Source organism: Xenopus tropicalis, chromosome 9 (assembly GCF_000004195.4).
Source record: "Xenopus tropicalis strain Nigerian chromosome 9, UCB_Xtro_10.0, whole genome shotgun sequence".
In the NCBI taxonomy this organism is placed as follows: Eukaryota; Metazoa; Chordata; class Amphibia; order Anura; family Pipidae; genus Xenopus; species Xenopus tropicalis.
The window spans coordinates 75875589-75902143 of NC_030685.2; the positions used below are offsets into that span (position 1 = coordinate 75875589).

At 42.1% G+C, this 26555-nt stretch overlaps 1 protein-coding gene across 1 annotated transcript; it reads left to right on the top strand.

The window, feature by feature from the left end:
* Window positions 1–528: 528 nt before the first annotated feature.
* stam2 (signal transducing adaptor molecule 2) lies at window positions 529–24380 on the top strand. The gene is made up of 14 exons (XM_002936656.5): window positions 529–788; window positions 5279–5363; window positions 5502–5577; window positions 6397–6492; window positions 7335–7481; window positions 8588–8657; window positions 13773–13962; window positions 15027–15121; window positions 16866–16945; window positions 17318–17405; window positions 19554–19608; window positions 19766–19910; window positions 21477–21655; window positions 21823–24380. Exons 1-14 carry the CDS (start codon window positions 749–751, stop codon window positions 22043–22045), a joined length of 1569 nt encoding a protein of 522 aa, XP_002936702.1. The 5' UTR covers window positions 529–748; the 3' UTR covers window positions 22046–24380.
* Window positions 24381–26555: the final 2175 nt, after the last annotated feature.

Genomic DNA, 26555 nt, shown 5'->3' on the forward strand with positions numbered 1-26555 from the left:
TCACAGATTTCAAAGGCGGCAACCCTATAACACTGGTGCTGGTGATTCCTTACCAAACAGAAATATAGATTGGCCTTAAATACCCCAATGCAGCACCCCTCTAATGACTGCCCTATATACCTACTATAGATATATAATATATATATATATATATATATATATATATTATATATCTATATTATATATCTATATATATCTATATATATATCTATATATATATATATCTATATATTATATCTATATATCTATATATTAATAATCTGTCTGTTGTTCCTCCATTGATCAGCTGACCCTGCCTTTCCCAATCCCCTATGACATCACTGCTGTTGGTACATTCCTTTCCTCAGACTTTCAGGTGACGTTAGTCACATGACTATGCCAATTCGCAGGCGTTACCTGCCCTTCCTTCCGCGGAGGACCCTAAAAAACTACAAAGGACCCACGATTTAGGCAACCATGCAGCTGCCTGTAAAATACGCAACGCTGAACTCGCACCTAGACAGATGTTTAGCCTTTATATGCTGACGTGTAAAGGTTCCTTTTGTAAAAGAGTTCAGCGTATGAATATAGAATAATTCCCCAAGCGCGGCGGCACTTGTTTTTGAGTCAGGCGGTGAGCGGGCAGACCCGGAAGCCTCTGTGCTTGGATGTTGTGACTGGGGAGAGAGGAAGCCGGAGTAGGAAGAGCCAGGCTAGCAGCGGGGCCCCAGCACTGTACACGGACCTCTCGCCTTCCTATCGCCCCAGCATGCCGCTCTTCGGCTCTAATCCCTTTGATCAGGATGTGGGTAAGTGCTATCCCTGGAACACGGGCATCCATACGGGGAATATGCAGCTCCTGTATAACTACAACCCTCAGCGACCCCTATATGCCTGCGGCTGTTGGAGAGTTATAGTTCAGTAACAGAAAGGATTTCAGTATTATTGGTCCATGTAGTAAAACCCGCGGCTGCTGAGGAACCTCTTGGGGAGAAAAGCTGTCACGTCATGCCTACTTTATTATCCAGAAGCCAGCAATGGCCTTTAGCTCTGGTATCCCACATGGGCTCATTTATTATTATTATTATTAACATTTATTTATAAAGCGCCAACATATTCCGCAGCGCTGTACAATAAGTGGGTTTCATACATTGGACATACAGAGTAACATATAAAGCAATCAATAACCGATACAGGAGGGGAAGAGTAACATTTGTACTTGCCCAGTAACCCATGCCAACCAATCACATTTGTACTTTAATTAATCATCCTGCCACTCTCTAACCAAAGCTAACCAGCCTATCCCATCCCCAATAGTGTCAGTACGCTCCTGCCATACTGCTTCATATGTTTCCTCTAGATAAAGGGATGAGATGGCCAGGCTGGTATATCATTTACATCTATTACAGCTATGGGATCTGTTATTCAGAAATCTCCGAATTACAGAATGCCTGTCTCCCATAGACTCCATTTTAATGAAACAATTCAGATTCTTAAAATGCATTTTTCTTTTCTCTGTAATAATAAAACAGTGCCTTGTATTTTATCCCAACTAAGATATAATTACCCCTTATTGGGGGAAGAACAGTCCTATTGGGTTTATTTAATGGTTAAATGATTCCCTTTTCTCTGTAATAATAAAACAGTACCTGTACTTGATCCCAACTAAGATATAATTACCCCTTATTGGGGGCAGAACAGCCCTATTGGGTTTATTTAATGGTTAAATGATTCCCTTTTCTCTGTAATAATAAAACAGTACCTGTACTTGATCCCAACTAAGATATAATTACCCCTTATTGGGGGCAGAACAGCCCTATTGGGTTTATTTCATGGTTAAATGATTCCCTTTTCTCTGTAATAATAAAACAGTACCTGTACTTGATCCCAACTAAGATATAATTACCCCTAATTGGGGACAGAACAGCCCTATTGGGTTTATTTAATGGTTAAATGATTCCCTTTTCTCTCTAATAATAAAACAGTACCTTTACTTGATCCCAACTAAGATATAAGGGGCAGAACAGCCCTATTGGGTTTATTTAATGGTTAAATGATTCCCTTTTCTCTGTAATAATAAAACAGTACCTGTACTTGATCCCAACTAAGATATAATTACTCCTTATTCGGGCAGAATAATCCTATTGGGTTTAATTAATGTTTTATTGTTTTTTTTTTTTTTATCAGACTTAAGGTATGTAGATCCAAATTACGTAAAGACCCCTTATCCAGAATACCCTTGGTCCCGAGCATTCTGGATAATAGGTCCCATACCTGTACCAGCTTTTGTCATTGTGAGGGCTATATGTAGCGCACTGGCTGTCTATGTGCTTTGTATATAATACATTCCAGTGTAAGGACAAACCAATCAGAATGCTGCAGTGGCTTAGGCTGCTTTTTGTTGACAGACCAGGTTATGATAAGGAAATCATGGCATCTGCAGGTAAAGGGCATGTCAAGGATGTTTTTTTACCCCTCATACCAAAGACTGCAAGGGCAACTATCTCAGCAATCTGTATGCACAAGCTGGAGTCAGAATTCAGGTGACAGTAGGGCCCTTTCCAGAGGGGACACAAAGCTGCATGTATAAAGTCAGATGTAAAAAGGAAATAGAAAGATTAACTTGATTATTTCAGAAATAGTACAATTATGTGATGTACCTTTCATTTTTGTATTGAGTCCTCAGGTTATGGATTTTTTTGTTCTATGGTTTAAGATCACATCATTTGTTCTCTTGGGGGCCCTTTAGAATTACCCCACCCCCACTGATGCAGTTGCAAATCCTGTACATAACTGATACAAAGACACAGGCTTACTGAAGGCCAGCTGAACAATTGTGACCATCCATTTAATTGTCAGCTGCCGATTTGGGTCCTTCACACTGATTTGGCAGCTTATCTGCCCAGTTATGGGCATCACCGATGGGCCTACCTGACCGATATCTGGACTAGATCAAGATCGGGCAGGCTTTATTTTCCCATCAGATCTGGGACAGCATTGGCTCGTTGATGCGTTTCCTTGATCCGACAGCCGATATACCCACTGTTTTTATTTGATCGTTTAGACCAGTGATCCCCAACCAGTGGCTCAGGGGCAACATGTTTCTCCCCAACCCCTTGGATGTTGCTCTCAGTGCCCCCAAACCAGGGAGTTATTTAAATTCCTGACTTGGGGGCAAGTTTTGGTTGAATAAAAATAAGATTTACTCCCAAATAAAGCCCCTGTAAGCTGGTGCATAGAGGCTGCCTAATAGCCAATCACAGCCCTTATTTGGCTCCTCCATGAACTTTTATGGTGCTTCTGTTGCTCTAAGTCTTTTTACATTTGACTGTGGCCCATGAGTAAGAAAGGTTGGGGACCCCTGGTTTAGACCTATGGCTAAAGAATAATTAGCCCAGACAATCCGCTCGTTTGGCGATCTCCCCAAACAAGCAGATCGCACCATGTATGGCCACTTTTAAACAAACCCCGACGCTATGGTATTGCGTGTAATTTGTTACTTCAAGTTGGAGAACATTCACTTAGAGTCCACAAATTCCAGCATGTTGTGACAGAAGTGACATCGCTGCTGACATCATTAGGCACACCGTATATTCTACAGGTAATAACTAGTTCTGTATTCTGTATATTTAGCTACATGATACTTGCTATTCGGATGCCAAGGGGGAAGGTTCATTTCAAAGCAAATATTTGTTATGGGTGATACGCAGACCTAGTAATAAGTGACCTAGGCTAAAGAATAACCTGCTGGAACTGCTATCAGCCAGGAACATAAATAGTGCAGTATATCTGGGATAAACCACCCATGCCAGGGAGTGTGAGTGTCATGCACCCAGCCAAGTTCTTATGGAAGTATGGTCAATATTGTAAAATACATTCCAGTCCTGTGCAAAGTTATTCATCCCCATGACCAGTTCTTTCATTTTACCAAATAACATATTCGATCTTTGTGATAAAACGTCAGAAAGATTTAAAGGGAAACTATACCCCCAGAATGAGTACTTAACCAACAGAGAGTTTGTCAGTGACCTATTAAAGAACCTCACCAAACTGGAATACATATATAAATCAGTAAATATTGCACATATTACATACTTTTAGTGATGGGCTCGGTGCTCCCTCAGAGATCAGCTGACAGGAAATAATACAGATATAACTGTAACAGGAAGTAGCATGGAAGCAAAAGATAGTACTCTGTCCATTCATTGGCTGATGGGGCCTAGCATGTATGTGTGCCTTGGCTTGTTTGTGTGCACTGTGAATCCTATGATCCCAGGGGGCGGCTCTTGATTCTCAAAATGGCAGTTTTCTATTTAGGATTATCCAATAACACATACTACTAAAAAAGTATCTTCTTATGAAAATAGTTTATTTAGATGAAGCAGGGTTTTACATATGCGTTTGTTTATGCAGTATACTATTATAGAGACCTACATTGTTTGGGAGTATAGTTTTCCTTTTAAACATGCAGTTGGCGCAAGTCAGGGGTGCCCATAGGGTGCTAGTGTCCAGTTTACAGAAGGTCTGATTTACAGAGATAGGTGCCAGTAGCAAAAAATGAGCAATGGGTTTTTTATCACTTAGAAAATGAAAGCACATATCTGATTTGGATGCTATAGGAACCACACTGGTGCAGTTTAGCCCCTATCTGTGTAAATCAGATAATGAAATATCAGTGTGGGATTTGTTTGGTAAAATAAGAATAACGGCCCAGGGTCTGAATACTTTTGCAAGGCACTGTGTCTGCCTGAGGGTGCCAATGCGTTAAGCACACCCCAATCCATTTATTTGCCACATGGATGAAGTTGGGCAGCATGGATTTCTTGTGATATATAGTGCCAGTAATCCCTGCTTATTTATTTAGCTAACCTTTTATAGCAGTTACATGCACAATGCCCGTCCCGTGACTGGCTTTCCATTGATAAGTACTTTACTGATATATATATATATATATACTGATAGATATACATATATACCTGTCCAACATTAGCCAAGTTAAAGGTGCCTGTATTTAAAACACATTTTGCCTATTTTAATAAGATACATAATTTAATTTTGTAATAATAATGTAGTGATTTGCTTTTACTTTTCATACCTTATCCTGCCTGTGCTAGGGGGCTATAAAGAACTGTACAGCAGCCCCATGACGTTTACAGCCATAATTCTTGCTTCACCTTTCTAGGAAATGATAGGAAAGCACCTCTAGTGGCCAGAATTAGATGGTGCTGATGCATTTCATGCCAGTGTTGTGCAGCTGGTGTTATTGTATCACTCATATTTATCTTTCTGTACTTTATAGAAAAGGCCACAAATGAATACAACACCAGTGAAGACTGGGGACTTATTATGGACATCTGTGACAAAATCGTTAACACTCCAAATGGGTAGGAATTATTATTATTTTTACTACTTCTTGTTACCTATTAGCTGTAGTAGTAGCTGTTATTAGGCATCTGATTTTTTTTTTTTATTTTGCTAAATCCGTAACAGTGACTGTACCTTCTTGTGTCTTCTCGTTTCAGTGCAAAAGATGGCCTCCGATCCATAATGAAGAGAGTCAATCACAAAGTTCCACACGTGGCTTTGCAGGCTCTGACTGTGAGTGGAAGACCCTTTGCCAACTTTTTGATTGGCTGTGATTACAGAAGAACTTACAAAGAGAAGGACTTTTAAAGGGGAACTGACCAAAAAATAAAATAAAAAATATTCTAGAATTGTGTAGGCAGGTGGATTACGGGCATCTTTAGATTATGTCTTTATAGATTTTAATATTCTAGTACATGAATTAAAGAGGTGGTTCACCTTTAAGTAACTAACTTTTAGTATGTTATAGAATGTCACATTCCTTGGTATTCATTATTTTTTTTTGTATTGTTTTTGAATTATTTGCCTTTCTCTTCTGACTCTTTCCAGCTTTTAAATGGAGATCACTGACCCCCAAAAACCAAAAACTATTGCCAAAAACTATTGTGAGGCTACAATGTTATTGTTACTTTTAATTACTTATCTTTATATATAGGGTCTCCTCTATTTATATTCCCAACTGCCTGGTTTGCTAGGGTAAATTGCACCATAGCAACCTTGTAGCTGCTAAAATACCAAACTGTAGAGCTGCTAAAAAACTATAAATAACTGTAACACCATAACAAATAAAAAGACCAATTGCAGACTGTCTTAGCAATTTTTGCATCATTCTAAAAGTTAATTTAAAGGTGAACTACCCCTTTAAAGGAGAGGCAACCCCTAAATCACCTATTAGTTAGGCACCGGCAGTGACTAGTTGACACCAAATTTAAGGGTCCATTTTCCAACTTCTCTTTATAGCTGGAGCTGCTGGGACTTGTAGTTCAACAGTTGCTACAGGGCTTGAATTTATTTTATATATATGTTTTTTTTTAATCTGCTTTTCATTTCCAGCTGTTGGGGGCCTCTGTGTCAAACTGTGGGAAGGCTTTTCACTTAGAGATCTGCTCCAGAGAATTTGCTAGTGAAGTGCGTGGTGTTATTTCAAAGGTGAGTTTTTCAGTAACTGGTTCTTAGTTTTTGGTCAGTTCTCTTGTTTTACTAGAATGCCTCATACAGATAGTGTCAGACCTGACCAGTCTTAGTACTGTATAGCAGCCTTCTGTATACTGTACTGTATATTGCCTTCCAGGTTGTATTAAACTAAAAATTCCAAAATTGGACTTAAGGATTTAAAGGACTAAAATTGGAGCAGTACTGCTTCCTGCATGCCCTGTGCCATGCCCCTTGTGTGCCCTCTTCTGTGTGCCATATGCTTATGTAATACAGTTGGGTCAGAGCTGAAATTAAAGGGACAGTAACACCAAAAAATGAAAGTGTATAAAAGTAATTTCTATATAATGTAATGCTGCCCTGTACTGGTACAACTGGTGTGTTTTCCTTGGAAAGACTACTATAGTTTATATAATAAAGCTTCTGTGTCGCCACGGGGGCAGCCATTTACAGGAGAAAAGGCACAGGTTACTTAGCAGATAACAGATAAAACCCCATTATATTCTACAAAGCTTATCTGTTATCTGCGATGTGCCTGTGCCTTTTCTCCTTTTTCCCAGCTTCAATGGCTGCCCTAGTGTTGATATAGCAGCTCATTTTATATAAACTATAGTAGCGTTTCTGTTGCAAACTTACCAGTTTTACCAGCGCAGGGCAACTGTACATTATATTTTAATTACTTTAAAACACTTTCATTTTTTGGTGTTACTGTTCCTTTAAGTTGATGTCATTGAGTGAAGCTCTGCACCCAGCTCCATGCTTCTGTATATGTGATGCATTCAGTGCAAGTGTATGTATTATACATTATTTTATTTTATTTTTTTACTGCCCTTCTGTAGGCGCACCCCAAGGTATGTGACAAACTGAAGGCTTTGATGGTTGAATGGGAACAAGAGTTCCAGAAGGATCCCCAGTTTAGTCTTATATCTGCCACCATCAAATCCCTGAAAGAAGAAGGGATATCATTCCCATCATCAACACCCCAGGTATGAGGGTACATGTATGTCACAGTGGTGCCAAGCTTTGATGTGGTCTTAAAGGGTAACTAAAGCCCTATTACAATATAAAGGTCAGCAAACCAATTTAATTTTCCCCTAATCTAAAAGAAGAGATGAATTGTATGAGCTGACTTTTGCAGGTTCCATTTTTAACATTTAATTAAATGCATTTTAATAGAAATGCTCATATTAATGTGTGTGTGTGTGTGTGTATTTATTGAATGCATGTTTATGACGAATTCACTGCTGACACTGAGCATTTCCTGGATTGGGTCAGTTGTTCTGCTGAAGAGAGGCTGCTAATAAAGAGTATTTTTTTTCCCATTCCACTTCTACCTTTTTCCAGTTTTTTAATTGGGGTCACTGACCTTGACAGAAAAAAAACTATTTTCTTCACGAGGCAACAATTTTGTTAACTTTTATTATTTGGGTCTTCCAGTCTGTAATTCAAACCACTGCCTGGTTGCTAGGGTAGATTGGACCCCATCACCAGTTCGAGACTGGAGAGCTCCCAAGCAAAAGGATAAATAACGCTAAAAAACACAAAGTCAAACTGGCAATTTTTTTTTCTTCAGCTTTTGATATAAAATTACTGATGTGGTAAAGACAATATTTTCTGAGGCTTATTACATAACAGAACCCTCTTTAAAGGAAAACTTTAACAACAGAGGAAGCAGACCCTTTGGGGGGCCCGAGCAGCGCATCTGCTTCTTCCATTTTAGATATAAATCCCTGTTCCATGCTGGCTCTGAGATAGGAGAGGTGGGCAGTGGGGCAACGTATCCAAGCATAGGTCTGTTAAGTTTGCTACTCTGTGCCAGGCCCCTTTGAAGACTTTTTTTGCAGGGGGATGCAGAGTAGTTACACCACTGGCTGAAAGCTGGTAGCAGTCTAAAACTGCTACTGTTTCAGAAATCAATGAAAATATAATGTAACTTGCAAACATTTTTAGGGTTTAAATCCGCATTAATGATGTTTAAAGAAAGCAAAAGGGAAAACTTTGGCCATCCCTAGTGAAGAGGAACCTGAAGCTACTTTAGCGATTAGTACCAAATGTATTTGTGTGCAATATCACTTTGCACTTTTCCTTACAGAGCACTTCAAATACCCCGAAGAACTCTGCATTACCCGCTAAAAGCAAAGAGGAGGACGATATCGCTAAAGGTATGTTTATTGTCCTGAATCAAATTATTATAGTGCCCTTTTAATTGGCATTGTCACATAGGTAAAATGAAAATGGAAAGCAAAGAAACATATGTGAGTTCAGTTTCCCATCACATGTCACTATAAAGGTGCTTGGCATCAGGCCCGGACTGGCAATCTGTGGGTTCTGGCAAATGCCAGAGGGGCTGCTGTAAGGTGCCACACACAGTCACTATTTAGTGGGCTGGTGGGGGGCTGTTTGGGAATTTAAGTGCCAGGGCCTATTTTGTATCCCAGTCCAGACCTTGTTAGCATTAGTTTGTTTATGAACACAACTTAAAGGGGAACTATCATGAAAATTAAATTGTCTAATTGGATAGATATGATGATAACAATAATATTCTCAAATGTATTGTTTTAACAAAAATGCTTACTTTTTTAAATAAAAGAAACAGTATTACAGACCTTTCTCTGAGAGCCAGGTCAAGCAATTGCTGAGTGGGAGTGGCAACACCTTGCTGTGATGTCACAAAATCAGTAGCAATGTCCCGCCCTCCCCTATGCTAAATGCATGCATTCTTCCAACTGCTACATGCCCTCTTTCAAACTAAGGCTGTTATCCATTTACACGCAAATCTGTGGATCTTATTAGCGGATCTAAACACTGTCCAGGAAAAAATATAGACAAAAGAGAACATGGTACATAGTAAAATATATACATGTATAGGAAGCAAAGTGTATGCATTCAGAACTATTGCTTGCACTGCAGTATATGTAATATTTGGTGATATTTGTCCTCTTTAATATACTAAATTCATTATAATACACAATTTTGTGCTAATTTGTGCCATTCCATTTCTGTAGCAAGATATAGACTTTTAAATGTCTAAAAAATAGAAATAAATCATATTTTTGTTAATATAAACAGATATATCCAAGGCTTTGCACAAAACCAACGGATTTGGTATCCTGTGTCTTCTGAAAGTGCCTATACCAAATATGTATATTGTACATATATATATATATTCTATGGAGATTTTTGACATGCATAGAGCAAATATTCCCAGCAGTGCACTACTGAATTTGCAAAGCACCACTCCAGAAACCTGCATACTTTAGATTTTGAGCCAAAAAGTTCAGTAATGGTAGGTTTACCCCAGAAAATCATGCATTTTTGGAAGATACATATTCCGACAAATCTAAACTAGGCAAAGACCCTCGAGCTACCAAACTGCAAATCTTTCCTAAATGTAGTATTTTTTTATGGCTTTTCTAAGGGCGAGGTCAGACGAAGCGTATCTCTGCTTCCCTCAGCCATGCACTTTTCTGCCTGGCTGAGAGAAGGGGATCCGTACGCCTGCACTGAAGGCTATGGTTACTGCCCGAGAGTGGATCGGAGGTCGGCCTGGAAAACGCGAAAGCGAACGTTTTTCAGGCCAAACCTCCAATATGCTGTGCTCTGTGTGTGCACACTGAGGCACACAGAGCGGCATAAGGAAGTGGATCCACTTCTCTCAGGCAGAAAAGCGCAGGACTGAGAAAAGCGGAGATACGCTTTGTCTGACCTCGCCTTAAAAACCAGCCTACATGTTATGTGCCTTTAGACCCCCTAACAGTACAAAGAGGGGGATAGGGTGTGCGCAAAAGAAGAAAAAACTAAAAAGACTAACTTTGGAAAATGTGTGTAAATGTGTGTGTGCAAAAATGTGTGTTACCTGGTTGTAGAACAAGAGGGGCACTGCCCACTCTGCTGTTTTGTGGTCAGTCCTGTGACAATCGTGTTGCAGGACCAACAACACTCTGAAGTCTGCACCAGGCACAAAAGCTGCCAGTGCAGAGAGAAACCTCTAACTGCACAATAACATGTAGGAGCGATATGCTTGGCAGGAAAAGGGTTAATGGTAATTGTAGAAAAATAGAATATATAAACACTATTACTATTATGATTAAGAAAAGCTTTATAAAAGTGCCAAAAATGCTTATTTTTGGTTGCAGAGATTAAAATGAGTATATCACAAGTCCTGTGATATTTTTGCCTGAAAAAATGTTATATCCTGTGATTAGCTTGGGTGTCATGTAGGGTTGCAACCTCACACCTTTAGTACTGGCCATATACTGAATCCACATCCTGCATGGATAGTTAGCAATTAAGTTAGTAAACAGATTTATGTGCAGCCATGCAGCACGCATCTAATTAATCGTAACTATTTTTTGGCGCAAAAATTCCCACAGACTCCCATGGCTACAAAAAAAAGTCACCACAAAAACCGGCCATTGAGTGCAATGTGTTTCATGATTTTTTTCCGTTTCTTAAATATTGCAGCAAAACGGGACTGGCTCACTCATCACTACTAATTAGCCATTAGCAGGATGTGGATTCAATATGTGGCCGGTATAAGACTAATGCCACGCGTATCGTATGGTATATATTTTCAGCAAGCCAAAAAACGCCCCCTACATGTGCCTGCACCTGAATGAATAGAATACGCTCTGGTGCAGGCACATGTAGCCGATATCCGCATAAAACGCAAGAAAATGTAAAGTCTCGTTTTTATGTGGATATTGTCTACATGTGCCTGCACCCGAGCGTATTCCATTTAGAGTGCAGGCACATGTAGGGGGAGTTTTAAGCGTATGGAGTGTATTTTCGGCAAGCATTTTTTAGCTTGCCAAAAATATGTGCCATAGGCTACGTGTGACATAAGCCTTAAATTTTAGTGTCATGTGGAAGTCGAAGGTTGGTGTGATTCTTAATATTATGCAAGCAAATCTCATTTGTCTGTGAGTGGACTGGGGGCACATAATTATTGGTCACTAATACTCATTGATTTGAAAATGTTATGTTGTAAAAGCATTGGTGGTGTTTCAACAACCAAAGAACTATAACTCACTGCACGCACCCAAAAATAGCTCATGCACTTTTATGAAGTATATTTTAATCATAACAGTAAGTCTATTTTTCAAGAAAAAAGCTATATTCTGCTTTTCCAGTATTTAAACAACACTATATGGTGTTAGCTTCTTTGCTATCTCCTTCTTGACCATGATGAGTAGTGCTGTGACTTGAAAAACTCTTTTCTACTTCCCACCTAAGTACACAAATCTCCTGCTTTAACCCACCTACCCCAGTCCAGAAATACATGCAGAAACGCAGTGCTCTGTAGTGAATTGGCATAAAAGATATCCTTCTCCGTTCCCCCACCGTCATAAATAACTCCTTATCTCCCCTTGTTTAAATCCTCCCCCCACAGAAAGACAGAATCAGTGCCTGCCTGTGTCTCCCTTCGCTATACCTGTTGCACTTTCACGTTTAAATAATGCTTTGAGACTCTCAGGCACCGGCTGTACAGGGGGAGGGTTTGAAGGGAGAGATCAGGAGATATGTGTGAACAGGGAACGGAGAAGGAAATCTTTGCAGCCACTTCAATACCAATGTTACTTTTTCACATACCTGGGGGGAGGGAGGAGTTGAAGAAGATAGCAGGAAATGTGTGTGTTTAGAGAGGAAAGCCTTTCCAGCCGCCCCACTACCTACACTGATTTTAAAGGGATGTCATGTGAAAGTTACTGGGCATTCAGTAAAACGATCATGATTGACAGCAGAACAACCAATGAGAGTAAGGTCAGACTTGATATGCAAATTAACCCGACTCCGACTTCAGAGCTGGCTAGAGGCCAGTTTGTAGAGGAGTAGCTTACTGTGGGACCACTATAAATACTGAAATATTTTAAAAACTGTATAAATTGTGTAATGCATTATATTTAGGAACTTTAATAATTTGATATAATTATTCATTTAAAGAATTATTAATTTCGCGATAGTTCCCCTTTAATGTGTGCCCAGGACATCGCTTGCTTAGCTGTTTTCCTAGAACAGGGGTCCCTTACCTTTTATACTTGTGAGTTGTATTAAGTGTAGGTGAGCCACATAAGCATGAAAAGAAAAAGTTCTTTGGGATTGCTAAATAAGGGCTGTGATTGGCTATTTGGTAGCCCCATGTGGCCTGCTAGCCTGCAGGAGGCTCTGCTTGGAGTAAAACTGGGTCTCTGGGCTTCCAAAAGCTGGTGATAGGCACCTACTTTGAGGCCACTGGGAGCAGCATCAAAGGTTGGGGAATCACTTCCCTTCAGTAGACCTATGCACATACATACCCGAGGCGAGTGATAGGGCAGCTTTCTCTCTTCTGTAGAAATAAAAGTGATACTGATAGCTTTCCTATAACTGGGACAGTGTCTGTATTGAAGTAAAAAAGGGGCACACTGTTTAACTCTCCCCGAAAGGCAGAATTCTGTCAGCGTTTGTTCTCTAGCTTGTGTAAGGATCACTCCCCTGGCCCAGCATGATTACTATATCTAACTGCCCATTTCCTGGTTAATGAAATAAACTGATAGTTACCACTGGGCTGGGGGCAACTAAAGGATTACTTACAAAAAAAAAGTGTCCCTGCCTGTGATACAGGCACAATCCTATGAGTTCTAGCTATAGTATCGCAACATGATACATGGGGGAGGACTAGTTGAGAATGAAATATTAGTTATAGCATGCTTTATATTTTAAGCATTTCATCCCACTGTATAAACACATGCAGAAACATACATACGCTCGCACATTTTGCCTTTATGGATCTGTCGTAGAAAATGAAAAATGACCGTGCCGTGCAAAACAAACATCTGTGTCCCACAGATACCCAGCGAAATGCTGAGACAGCAGAAGGGTTGATGTTTATGTTATTAGAAATATAGTCCAGGGCAAGCAGGGTTGATTGCATCAGGGAAAACTCTGTAACCCTTTAAGTGCTTTATAAGCGAGAAGAGATCTGATTGGCAAAATGCATCAAAGCCACAAACGGGCCGCATTGATGTCTTTTCATTCTGCCTCAGCCTGTAAAGAGTGTCACAAGATAAAAGTGAAATTCGTTTAAAGTAGGCATGCGCCAAACTGTTTTTGGGTTTGGCCGAATCCTTCCTGAAAGATTTGGCCAAATACCGAATTGAATCCGAATCCTAATTTTCATATGGAAATTAGGCCACAGAAGGGTTCAATAAAAAAAAGTATTTAACTGCTCAAAGAGCACATAATAGGTTCATATAGTAAATGGTAATAATGATTTCTTTTTCTTGCCTTCCAAATAAAAGCCATTGAGCTGTCGTTACAAGAGCATAAACAGCAGTCAACCGAGACCAAAACCTTGTACCCATCTGTGGATGCCCAGCATGACAGCCAGAAGATGGCAAGGAAGGTTCGGGCACTGTACGACTTTGAAGCAGTGGAGGATAATGAGCTCACGTTTAAAAGCGGAGAAATCATTATTGTTTTGGATGACAGGTGAATGTTTCTTTCAGTAATACTGTTATTTCCCCTTTATGCATAAATAAGTTATGGTTTTCTTGTAAATTCTATTTATTCCATCTGAGTTTTTATTTACATTCTTGGGTAATCGCTCAGACTATTGTAGGATGTCTCTTAAACCAATATTGTGTAACATAAGGCATAAAGGCCAGTTAGAGGGAGATTTGGGGTGAGTGCTTATTTGTGCCCTGGGTACCCCTGGAACTATAGCAGGGTGACTGTTACCCCAATGTTTCTATATATCTGTAACCTTGTTATGGGCTAAGGGGGCCCAACCTGAAGGCCAGTTAGGGGGAGATTTGGGGTGAGTGCTTATTTGTGCCCTGGGTACCCCTGGAACTATATAGCAGGGTGACCGTTACCCCAATGTTTCTATATATATCTGTAACCTTGTTATGGGCTAAGGGGGCCCAACCTGAAGGCCAGTTAGGGGGAGATTTGGGGTGAGTGCTTATTTGTGCCCTGGGTACCCCTGGAACTATAGCAGGGTGACTGTTACCCCAATGTTTCTATATATCTGTAACCTTGTTATGGGCTAAGGGGGCCCAACCTGAAGGCCAGTTAGGGGGAGATTTGGGGTGAGTGCTTATTTGTGCCCTGGATACCCCTGGAACTATATAGCAGGGTGACCGTTACCCCAATGTTTCTATATATATCTGTAACCTTGTTATGGGCTAAGGGGGCCCAACCTGAAGGCCAGTTAGGGGGAGATTTGGGGTGAGTGCTTATTTGTGCCCTGGATACCCCTGGAACTATAGCAGGGTGACTGTTACCCCAATGTTACTTTATATCTATAACCTTGTTATGGGCTAAGGGGGTCTAGCCTGAAGGCCAGTTAGGGGGAGATTTGGGGTGAGTGCTTATTTGTGCCTGGATACCCCTGGAATTATAGCAGTGTATATTTTAGACAGACATATGGTATATCCTAGTCCCCAGCTGTACCCCGTGAGCTTTATAGATCTGTTTGCTGTATGGGAACTTGTTACAATACACTGCCTGTGGTTCCCTCTTTTTCATGTTATATTTAATCTCTTAACCAGTGATGCCAATTGGTGGAAAGGCGAAAACCACAGGGGCGTTGGACTTTTTCCATCTAATTTTGTCTCTTCATCTTTAAACATGGAACCAGAGGAAGGTACGTCATATAAAACTGCAGGTTTATTGAATTGATGAGCATACCTTTTGTTCAAGCTATTGTATCAACTCCTCCAAAAAAGCTTTGATTTGTCTGGCGAAAGGGGTGGTTATTATTGTTAACATTTATTTCTAAAGCGCCAACATATCCCGCAGCGCTGTACAATAAGTGGGTTACATACATTGGACATACAGAGTAACATATAAAGCAATCAATAACCGATACAAGAGGTGAAGAGAGCCCTGCCCAAAAGAGCTTACAATCTACAATTAAGGTTTTGGGCGCTACAGCACTGGCCGGAATACTGGGCAACCCTGCGTGCTATAAGCCAAATAGTTGCAGAAAAACATTTAAGCTGAAAAGCATGTGGTTTTATTAGGTAGAAATATAAAATCGTTTTTTAAAACCTACCTTCTGCCTTCAGGTAGGTGACCATTTTTAGGCATAAAACCCGCAAGAAAGAAAATAGGTGTAAGGCAAAATATTGGAAAGCAGTGGGTAAAAACAAATGTGCAAAATAGAAGGAAAATCAGTTTTTCCCTAATTATAGGTACTTTGACTGGTTTTTAAACTTGCTATCATTGTGTCACCCCTGTCTGATATCATACAACAACTTATTTTGTCAGGTAAAAGTCATTTCAAATGCAGAGACGTTTATAACATTTCTATCTACCTGTTATAATAAAGATACTGTGCAGATTCAGCCGCCTCCTCCTTCATAATAGTAGTATTCTCCTGCATAATAATATTCCAAAACCCCATTCTGCAGGGGTTACGTACTGAGCAGTACACAGCAGATGGGTATTGTTTGCCGCTCTCATCTCTTCTAAGAATCGGAAATGTTAATTGACGTCTGATTAATGAGCTTTCCTTGCAAACGGACTATAAAGCACAGAGATGTGTGTCCCAGCAGCGCAAATGAGTCATTTTATTCTGTTTTCATTTTTTTTCACCTCTGTAGCTGGCCAAACACCATAAGATCTGCTGCTTTGGCAGGGTTACCTAATGGTATCTGTCTTTACATGGTTTTGCCAGCAACATGTTTGGCTAAATGAGTAGGATCTGACTGTTTGGCCATGGAAAAGGGTCAAATCAACGCACAAAGTCGTTCCTTGTCCAATTGGATTTTTTAAACTACCTGATAGATATCGACTGATATTAAGCCAATAATCTGCTGTGTCTAGAGGGGCAGAGTTATCAGCTCTATATGACCCCCTTAAAGCTAATGACCCACAGAGAGAGTAGTCAGTTGTGATAAAACTATGCTACCGCGGGCAGTTTACCGGCCCTGCTACCGTGGGTGGATTATCTCCCCATGGGGCATTTGCCTAAGGCTTTGCTGCCTGGACTGTAAAGCTGGCCATACACACTCTTGATTGGTGAGGTCGGTAAATGAGAATGAGGGCTTTCCCTGATGTGCCCACCTTAATGGGAGGTATCAGGCTAACGGGAATACAGAATTTTTAAGCCCGTCCTATCGACATCTGCCCTATTTTTGGCCACATATTGGTTGGGCAGGCCTGTAGGAGGGATCATACACGGGCAGAAGAGCTTCAGACTTGGTCTGAATGGGCCAAATCGGCAGCTTAAAATTGCCTGTGTATTGCCACCCTAAGGCAAATAAGGAGGGCTTGATTATATGGAAGCAGATGCGGCACACTGACGGAGCAGCTGAAGTAAAGTCTTCAAGGTATGGAGCTGCAATATCGAAATTGCCTAAAACTGATGTTTTTTTTTATCTAAGTGTTAGAAAAGAACCCTGTCCTAGAGGAAATTCCAGAAAGTGCTCCAAAAGCCGAACCTGAGCCTGTATTTATTGACGAGGTACGTAATGATTCTGGTCTTTTCAGTCCTTACGCTTATGGCATGGGGCATCATAAAGGCTAATAAAGAGTTAATCTCAAGCTGCAGGCATACCTTCAGTTCTCTCAGTAGTGCCCTTAAGTCTCCCCATATTATCCCCATATAGCAAGGGTTAACAGGTAACAGGCTGTTTACTGCAAGGGCATCAGTGTCCTTTGTGCTTTATAGCTTAAAAAAGTATGGATTTTTGCTAATGAAAAGAACAGGTGGGATAGATTTTCAGTATATGTTCTCTTTATATAGCTCATGTATGTATGTTTGTGTGTGTACTGCCCCTTTAACTATTTCGTTTTTCAGACCCCAGTTATATGTTGGGTTGTTCTTATTTTCTAGGGCAAAATGGATCATGCCTTACAGCTGCTTCAGAGCATTGATCCAACAGATCCCAAGCCTGACTCTTCTGCTCTTCTGGATTTAGAAGGTATGGATAAGAGGAGTGCCCAGTGCTTACTCACAGATATGTAACTGACTGTATAGTTTGGGCTTCTGAGGCCGCCTCAGCCTTTTAGCAGTAAAACTTGGTACTAAAGTCGGCCCCCAAATGCTTCCCATTTCATGCAGCATAGAAATCAGTGCAGTCTATGTCACATTTAATTAATAACCAGCCCCGTAGTTTAGATAATTTCCAACGACCCCTAATCTTAGCTTCTCGGCGGCAGCCCAGAGCTTACTGAGCATGTGCAGTGCCACTGGCACACAAAAGACAACCTAAGGGGAAGTTTCTTTGTGCAACTTGGACCATTACTGTTATAGGTCTGGACCATTACTGTTATAGGTCTGTTCAGGGTCGGACTGGGCCGCCAGGACACCGGGAAAAATGCCGGTGGGCCCTGTCCGACCCTTTCCGGCGCTCCCCCTGCCCGACTGTTCCTCCCCTGACGCGTTAATTTTATATGCGCTCGGGGAGGACGTCTGGTAGGGGCCCTGCGGTGGGGGGGAGTTAGTGGGGCCCCTGGGGGGGTTAGGGGGACACGGCCGGCGGGGGCATCTGCAGGGCCCCTGGGGCGGGAGCCCCTGTGGGCCCTGCACCCCCCAGTTCGACCCTGGGTCTGTTCAACCTTTGGTACAGGCTTCTTACACACAGCAGACAGGGTCCATCCCTGTATTCAAGTTTGCCTTTTGGCACAGTTAAGAAATTCCTCCCTATGCTGCAGTTGCTTAGTGCACAATAGGACTGAGGCTCATTTGTTTGTCCATCACTGTTAAACTGGCCATACACTATAGGGCTAGGTAGCTAAATGAGCAGGCCTTTTTCCCCAATAAGCCCACCTCTGGGGCAATATCCTGCTAATCTGATCATGAATACGAACTATCAGGTGAGTGAGGATTGCATTGATAAGCCAATGCGGTTTCCAACTGGAAGATGAAACCTGCCCGATCAATATCTGCCTGATTTTCTGCCACATATTGATCAGGTAGGCGAAGTGGAGGGCCCCATACACAGACAGAGAATGTAGAATCGGTCTGAAGGGTGTGAATTGGCTGCCTCTTAAATCTGCCCATGTATAAGCTGCTACGAATTGGCAAAGGGCAAGATGATCTTTGCCCCCCATGCAACACCCCAGGTGCCAACGTCATACATATGGTCTGGTCATGTTCCCCTATAATGAGATTTAGAAGGACATAATGGAGAACCTGGCCCTGGAACTGTGCACTCCTCAAATAGTTGACCACGTGGTCTGCTTACTGGGGGTTATTGATGATGTAGTACCTACCAGCGCAACCAGAATTTGGCTCCATACACTTTTGTTTTATGGCAAAAAGACAGTGATTATGCATTGGATGGGGAGTAACCGGCCCTCCCTGAATGTGTGGAGTCAGTTAGTGGATAGAGCACTCTCACTCATGAAACTTATATATGAAACACGTGGGGCTGTAGAGGATATGGGGAGATTGGTGTAATCCCCTTTTTAAAAAAAAAAAAAAAAAAAAAAAATCTGCTCATGTATGGCCACCTTTAGTCTGACCCTAACTGGCAATCTGTAGATTCTGGCAAATGCCACAGTGGCTGCTGTTGATGAGGGTGGGGCTTTTTGGGCCTCTGTTTACGTGAATTGCCAGGGCCTGTACTGACTCTTAATCTGAACCTGCTGTTAGTATGGATATGGATGAATAAATACTCTTACAGAATGCAGCTGAGCTTCCAGTAACATCAGAGACTTCACACTGTTCATATTGTGTACGGCTATTATATGGCAAGCACATATTGTATCCCAGTGCAGCCCTAACACATTATTTATCTCCGATAAATAAGGGCACCTTTCTTTTCTTTTACCTAGCAACAACCAGTACTTGGCTGAAAATGAATTTCAAAAGAAAATTAACATCTTGCAATGTAGCTCTGCTTAGAAAATGATCATCAGATGTTTCTCTGGTCAGTTCTAAGCAGAGCCACTGTCACAACATGTTAATTTTCTACGGGCTGGGTCCAGTCAAAATGAACAGCAGGTGGCGCTGTTGCTTCAGATTCACTCTTTTCACAGTGTTAAAATATGAGAACTTACTGCATTTGTAATCATCACACATTAGGAAATTGCTTCTCACCAAGTCTTATTTTTAACTCGTGCAGACGTCTGCCAGCAGATGGGCCCCATGATCGACGATAGGTTACAAGAGATTGACAGGTGAGTTCATGCAGACATATGGTCAGTGTACTGCCTCAATGATATGGAGGGAATGCTTTTACCGAGGGCAATCAATATCTGAATGTTTTCATGTGCCTTACGCTATAAGTTTAATGTTATCTTCTATTTGGATAATTACCTTTTTTCCCCCAATCAGGAAACATTCCGAGCTCTCAGAACTAAATGTGAAAGTAATGGAGGCCGTAGAGTTATACAATAAGTTAATGAATGAAGCTCCTATGTATTCTGTGTATAACAAGCCCCAGGCACAGGGTCATTACCCTGCTGGGGTATCTATGCAGGTGAGTGCTTCTTTCTTCTGCCAATTATTTACACCCAGCTGTGCCCATACAGCTGCCAGTCAAGATATGGGGCGTAATACCACCAAGTGGGGGGCACCAAGCAGCCAGTCCTGGGGTATTTAATATTAGAGCTTGGGGCTGTGTAATTTGACTAGCTGTATGTAGAAAGCAGTACAGCAGCACTTTGCTTTAATATGATTAAACCTTTCACGAAGAATTGATCTATAGTTCCAAAAATAGATGCCATTTGTGATGCCAATATTTTCTATCTAATGCAGAGGTTTTCCTTTATGATGCAGAGTTAGGGCAGGGAAAGGAGAGGAAGGCTCCATTCTGGTCTCTTTGTTATCTGCTATAGAGAGGGGGAGAGCTTTGATCTCTTTTCCTGTGTGAGCGCTTTGATACTGTCTAGAGAGACATCTGATGGAGAAAGAGCTGGAAATGGGTTCTCTACAGTTGGCCATGTGATACTGAAAAAGGATTAAAGGGGAACAGTCATCTCAATAGGGCCTTATACTGTGTTATTCATGCCTGCATCCGTCACATACTGACTGTAGTACAGAAAGGAACGTTATACTAAATCATAATGAAAAGGATAGACAAAATAAAGGCCCCCCCGGCTGCTGATTTGCCACCCAACCAAGAAATACTGAGCGCATTCAGGCAGCCATGATATGGATGGGACCTAGGGCCCTTACCTGCCTGCAGACAGCCATGATAAGGATGGGACTTAGGGCCATTACCTGTCTTCAGACAGCCATGATTTGGATGGGACTTAGGGCCATTACCTGCCTGCAGACAGCCGTGATAAGGATGGGACTTAGGGCCATTACCTGTCTTCAGATAGCCATGATTTGGATGGGACTTAGGGCCCTTACCTGCCTTCAGACAGCCATTATAAGGATGGGACTTGGGGCCATTACCTGTCTTCAGACAGCCATGATAAGGATAGGACTTAGGGCCCTTACCTGCCTTCAGACAGCCATTATAAGGATGGGACTTAGGGCCATTACCTGTCTTCAGACAGCCATGATAAGGATGGGACTTAGGGCCATTACCTGTCTTCAGACAGCCATGATAAGGATGGGACTTAGGGCCCTTACCTGCCTTCAGACAGCCATTATAAGGATGGGACTTAGGGCCATTACCTGCCTTCAGACAGCCATTATAAGGATGGGACTTAGGGTCATTACCTGTCTTCAGACAGCCATGATAAGGATGGGACTTAGGGCCCTTACCTGCCTGCAGACAGCCATGATTTGGATGGGACTTAGGGCCCTTACCTGTCTTCAGACAGCCATGATAAGGATGGGACTTAGGGTCTTTACCTGCCTTCAGACAGCCATGATAAGGATAGGACTTAGGGCCCTTACCTGCCTTCAGACATCCATGATAAGGATAGGACTTAGGGCCATTACCTGCCTTCAGACAGCCATGATAATAATGGGACTTAGGGCCCTTACCTGCCTTCAGACAGCCATGATAATAATGGGACTTAGGGCTGTTACCTGCCCTTGCAGAAGTATGGTGATTAACCCCTTTGTGTTTATTTTCCATCTATATTAGAGTTATCACAGCCAGGCACAGGGCGGCAGCTATATGGTGCAGAGTATGCCCCAGGTACAGCCGGCGACACTCCCCCAAGGATACAGTATGGCCTCGGATCATATTGGACCCCTGAGGTCCTTGCCACCAACTCTCAACTCTACAGTAACAACACAGGCTGCCCAGCCGCCCTATCCGAGGTAACACACAGTACCTTACTAATGTCTCACAGTGACCTTATTTTTTTTTTTTTTAATGCAGAATTTGTATACAAAGCAAGTTTTATTTAATGGTAGAAAACATAGATTTTAGGTAAACATCAAACTGCTCTCTATATAAGTATAATGACTAATTCTTTTTCTTTCAGCTCTGGTCATGACGCAGTTTCAAACTCCCCATATTTAAACCAGAGTTCCGCCCTCCATTCAGCCGCAGGGCTTCCTGCTTACAGCCAGCCAATGGGCATGTCGTCCGATGCATCAGCCTATCAAAACACTACATCTGCTCTGCCACCGGGATACTCCGTGACGGCTCCTCTCCATTCAATCGCTCCGCAACCCCAGAACTACTACCAGCAGCCTCTGCTCTGAAACAGAACCCCTGAGAGTGAATACAAGTCGGATGTGTGTTAATTCCCAGTCTTGTAACTCATATCACCGGCTTTCATGGTAAACACAGACACATAGGAAATATGCATTGTTAGTCTAACGGACCAGGAACCAGCCTGAGATTCCAACAATACAATGGTGCTCCATTCCCTCTGGGATAAATGCACTGCTCTCCTTTTCCCTAGATCCCAAGCTGCCTCCGTACAATTAGCCTGATCATACTCTGCCTCGTTACTAATGAGCTGCCGGTGCATAGGGGTACACGCTAATTAGCGCAGCCTTCATTGTATTGCATACAAAGGTTTATAAATAGGAAAGAAAAGCCTTTCCTTGGCAAGTAGAACTGCCCACTGACTTCTCACTTCTGCCATAAGGTCAGTTTCCATAGAGAACTGATGGACGGATGGTGATGGAAGTTCTAGTTCAACAGCCTGTGGAACACCACAGGAGTCCATGCAATATGGGTTTAATGTTAAAAGCGGCACAATTCTTAGAGCATATATGGCATCTCCTGTGGGATTTGATCAACTCACAGGCCCAGTTGGGCTGCTTTGTGCATGGGCTGGCGCTCTCCTATATCTAGATCACATCCAGAACAGGCCACTAGACTTTCATGGCAGCTTACGGGTTGAGGGTAGGAGTTTGTTTTGCATTGCTCACTGGGTATGGCATAGCTATGTATATGTGTATGTTGCTTTCTTCTGTTATTTCCACACATGGCACTTATGACAGTGACTGCATGATGGTGTCTACATTAAACCAGTCTCCCCAAATACTTTTGTTGATATTTGTGATGTATAAATGTTGTTTTTGTATTCATTTCCTGCTGAGCTTGTGATCATGAATCCTTTGCCAATGCTCTGCCCTCACAGCATCTCCGCTGTCTCTAATGCCAACCTGTGTCCTGACATGCACCGTGGGGCAGCCCATTTAATGCCGGGGCTGGTAGGAGACCCTTTCCCAGTACTCTCCTAACAGGATAATGCAGTCACTGACACCCCAGCGTACATAGGTACAGGCTAAGTTCCCCTTTACTGGTCAGGAACATTGCGTTCATTCCGGCTGTTCATGTCATGACATCTCCTTTACCCTCGATAATGTGCAGAATACCCGAGTGTTGTTGGAATCTCACCCTATTACACCTAATACCCCATGCTGCAAATGCACCTCTTTTCTATATTGAAACATATTTTTTGCTTGTTATGTTCTCTAAAGCTTGTGTTGGGCCCCATTTCTGTGTCGTGGCCCTGGGTTTGGCCCATATTAAAGCCGCCTTATTATTATTATTGCTTTATTTTCCTTGACGACCATCTGAATAGACGGCAAACGGCAGAAGCGGCCACGTGATGCCCAACGCCGTGCCAGCTGCTGGATGGGGCTTGTGTGTCTTTCTTAATGATACATTTTTTTAATATAAAATAGATAAATACGCTGATTATGGATAGAACTGATAGCACCTTAGAGTCCAATGTACAGACCTCTTCATCACATCAATGTTTCTTTTTCTCAGTCCACTGGGTGTTTCATTACATAACTCCCATACTGGTGTGGTGCTAACCAATAACATCATTCACTACATAGCTGATCTTGTGTGTAGTGATCTGATTGGTTAGTTAGATTATTGTACTCTCTCAGCATTGGAGGCAATGTCTCATTGGAGCAGAGCTTAGTGCCCTGCAAGGGGATGCCTTGTGTAGCCTATAGATGGCGCTATGTTTCCCTGTAAGTCAAACATGGATCCTACAGCTGTTTCCAAACTACAACTCCCAGCATTTAACAGCAGCCAAGGCACCTTTGGGAAGGCTGGCAGTTATAGCCCCCCCCCCCCCCCCACACGCCGCTAATCTTTGTTTTATTTTTTGTTTTGTATTTGTTTCCATATCGAAACGTGGCTGGTTTCATTGATTTGTGATTGGAGGAAATTAAGTCTGCGTCAAAATGCTGGAGCGTCGCGCCTTCTAACGGAACCGTTTCTAAAGCGTTAACCAACAGCCGTAGTCCTTTCTGGTATATAAACTATAAATAGTGTATATAGACAGTTGTCTATGTGAGATTTTATATATACTGCTGCATAATCCATTTCTCTTGGGATGGGGGGGGGTCATTACATTTGTATAAATGGCAGCAGTCAGTTCCGCCTTATTTTTGGTTTTTTTTTTTGGAAATGCTTAATTGTAATCTAATCAGCTAATTTTCTCTGTAGATATTGTGAGGATCCTTGTTAATGGGTGAGGGGGGGTTGTTTTTCCCTCTGAACAATACTAAATTGTTATATTTATTTTACAGACTGTTCCCAATTAAAGATTTTGCTGCCAAACCTACTGTGTTTTGTTGCCTTCTGTAAACGGTAAAACCAAATGCGGTAGGTGCTGAACCGCTTGTCCCTCCATCCCGCTGTGTGTGGGACCCCCAAACTGGCAATGTGTGAGTAAAGCTGCCCAATGGATCTTCTCTTTGGCTAGGTCACCCAATAAGCAGATTGTGGCTTGCCCCCCCCCCATGCTTTGGGCCCAATTGGGCTGATCCAGTTGATCATACAGTGGAACCTATGGGGGCCCACTGGCCTAGGAGGTCATCAACCTGCCGATGCAGTTCTTGACTGACAGGATTTTCAAACCTGCCCAATAGATAGCTGCCTGATCTTAAGCCAAATATTGATCCATGGGCCCCATATACAGGCCCGGGGCGGCCATCAGTAATTATGGTGCCCCTTACTACCAAGTTAGCTGGGCCCTTACCCCGGGGGAATGGGGAAGCCCTATTAATTACCCATTGGTCACCTAGACCCTCTGGTTGTAGGGCCCTGCCAACAAGTAAAATGGAACCCCAATAAAAAAAAAACTTGGTATTCAAGGCCACACCCCCTTACCCTCACTGGCCACTCCTCAATTATGCCAGAACTCTGGCTATAATCCTTGCTAACCCCAGTGCCCCACAAATAATCTGTAACACCCCCCCTGTGGCGGCCCTGCACTGGCCAATTATCAGCCCATGTATGGCCAGCACCAATCAGAATGGTGCAAATTCTGATTGGTCATTCCACTGTTATCTGTGTGGGAAAGTCTTCAACAGGAAAATCATGAATTGGCTAGAATGTGGCCAGGTGAAAAGGGTTGTTCCCCTTTAAATTAACTCCTAGTATGTTGTAGAGAGTGCTATTCTGAAACAATTTGTAATTGGTCTTATTATTTATTATATTATATTGTAATTCTTATTATTTGTGTCTTTATAAAAATGATTTTTAGCCTTATATTAAGAAACTCTCCAGTTTGGAATCTTAGTAGCTATATGGTTGCTAGGGGCCAAATTACCCTAGCAACCACTGGTTCAAATAAGGAAATGGAATATGTATAGGAGTGAATAGAAAGATAAATTGTAGCATCACAGGGCAATTGTATTTTTTAGCTGCCGGGGTCAGTGACCCCCATTTGAAAGCCGGAAAGAGACGTAAGAGGAAAGCAAGTAATTCAAAAACAATAAAAAATGAAGACCAATTGAAAAGTTGCTAAAGACTGGCCATTTTGTAACACGTAAAGGTGAACTACCACTCTAAAGAAATAATATACACTTTCTATTATGTGCCTGCGGTGGGGGACAGAAAGCCCTGTCGGCAGATTTTGGGATTTCAAGTTCCAGAATCCTTTGCTTCACAGTTGAACTAAATGAAAAGGGGGGGGGGTGGTTTGAATGACTGATTAATGGAGGGTGCATTCATTTTTAGACAAAAAAAATCTGACTGTCAGCACTACTCTCCCACTCCCAGTATCCCCTGACAGGGGCTGTAGTTCAACTACTACTTAATATGTGCAAATGAATTCCATTCTAAGGGAAGAATCCAGTTCCGGCAGCCCCGCTTATTTCCTACTTGCGCGGCTATAAATAGCTGAAGGCGCTGCTCTGGGCGGCGGGAGCGAGGGTTTATTTTAGTGGCGAGATGCAGCCCAACAGACGGGTGCTGCTTTAGACTTCACACCTTATTCCCCATCCTGTGCCGTCGGCACGTGAGGAAAGCGCGAGGAGCCAACAAATGGCCTTCTAATTATGGCTCCCACTGTGCCTTCTGTGAATACTGCTTAAAGGGGAAGTACGCCCAAACTGGTTTTCTTTTGTTAATTAACCCTTTGTATTTGATTATTATCGACAAAGACAAGAGCCCCTCTGCACTCACGCATTATCAATATATACAGGACATTAAGCCATTCTGTGCATTAAGCTACCAAGCAGTGCCCTCCCCTTTAAGCAAAACAGGGGTTTATTTGCTGATGCCAGAAGCATATCTTGACACCACCGTTGCTCAGTTCCAGTGGAGGCAGTCCCTCGTACATTATTAAAGGTGAAGGAAAGGTAAAAACTAAGTAAGCTTTATCAGAAAGGTCTATGTAAATACAGCCATAAGCACTCACAGAAACGCTGCACTGAGTCCTCTATCAAAAGAAACACAGGATTTCTTGTCTCCTTTTTTGTAAACATGTTCTTTGGTATCAGACTTTCT

Coding starts and splice junctions, on each gene's coding strand:
- stam2 (XM_002936656.5), top strand. CDS start 749: ATGCCGCTCTTCGGCTCTAATCCCTTTGATCAGGATGTGG. Junction 8,658..13,772: donor GGAGGACGATATCGCTAAAG/GTATGTTTATTG, acceptor TCCAAATAAAAG/CCATTGAGCTGTCGTTACAA. Junction 17,406..19,553: donor TGCTCTTCTGGATTTAGAAG/GTATGGATAAGA, acceptor TAACTCGTGCAG/ACGTCTGCCAGCAGATGGGC.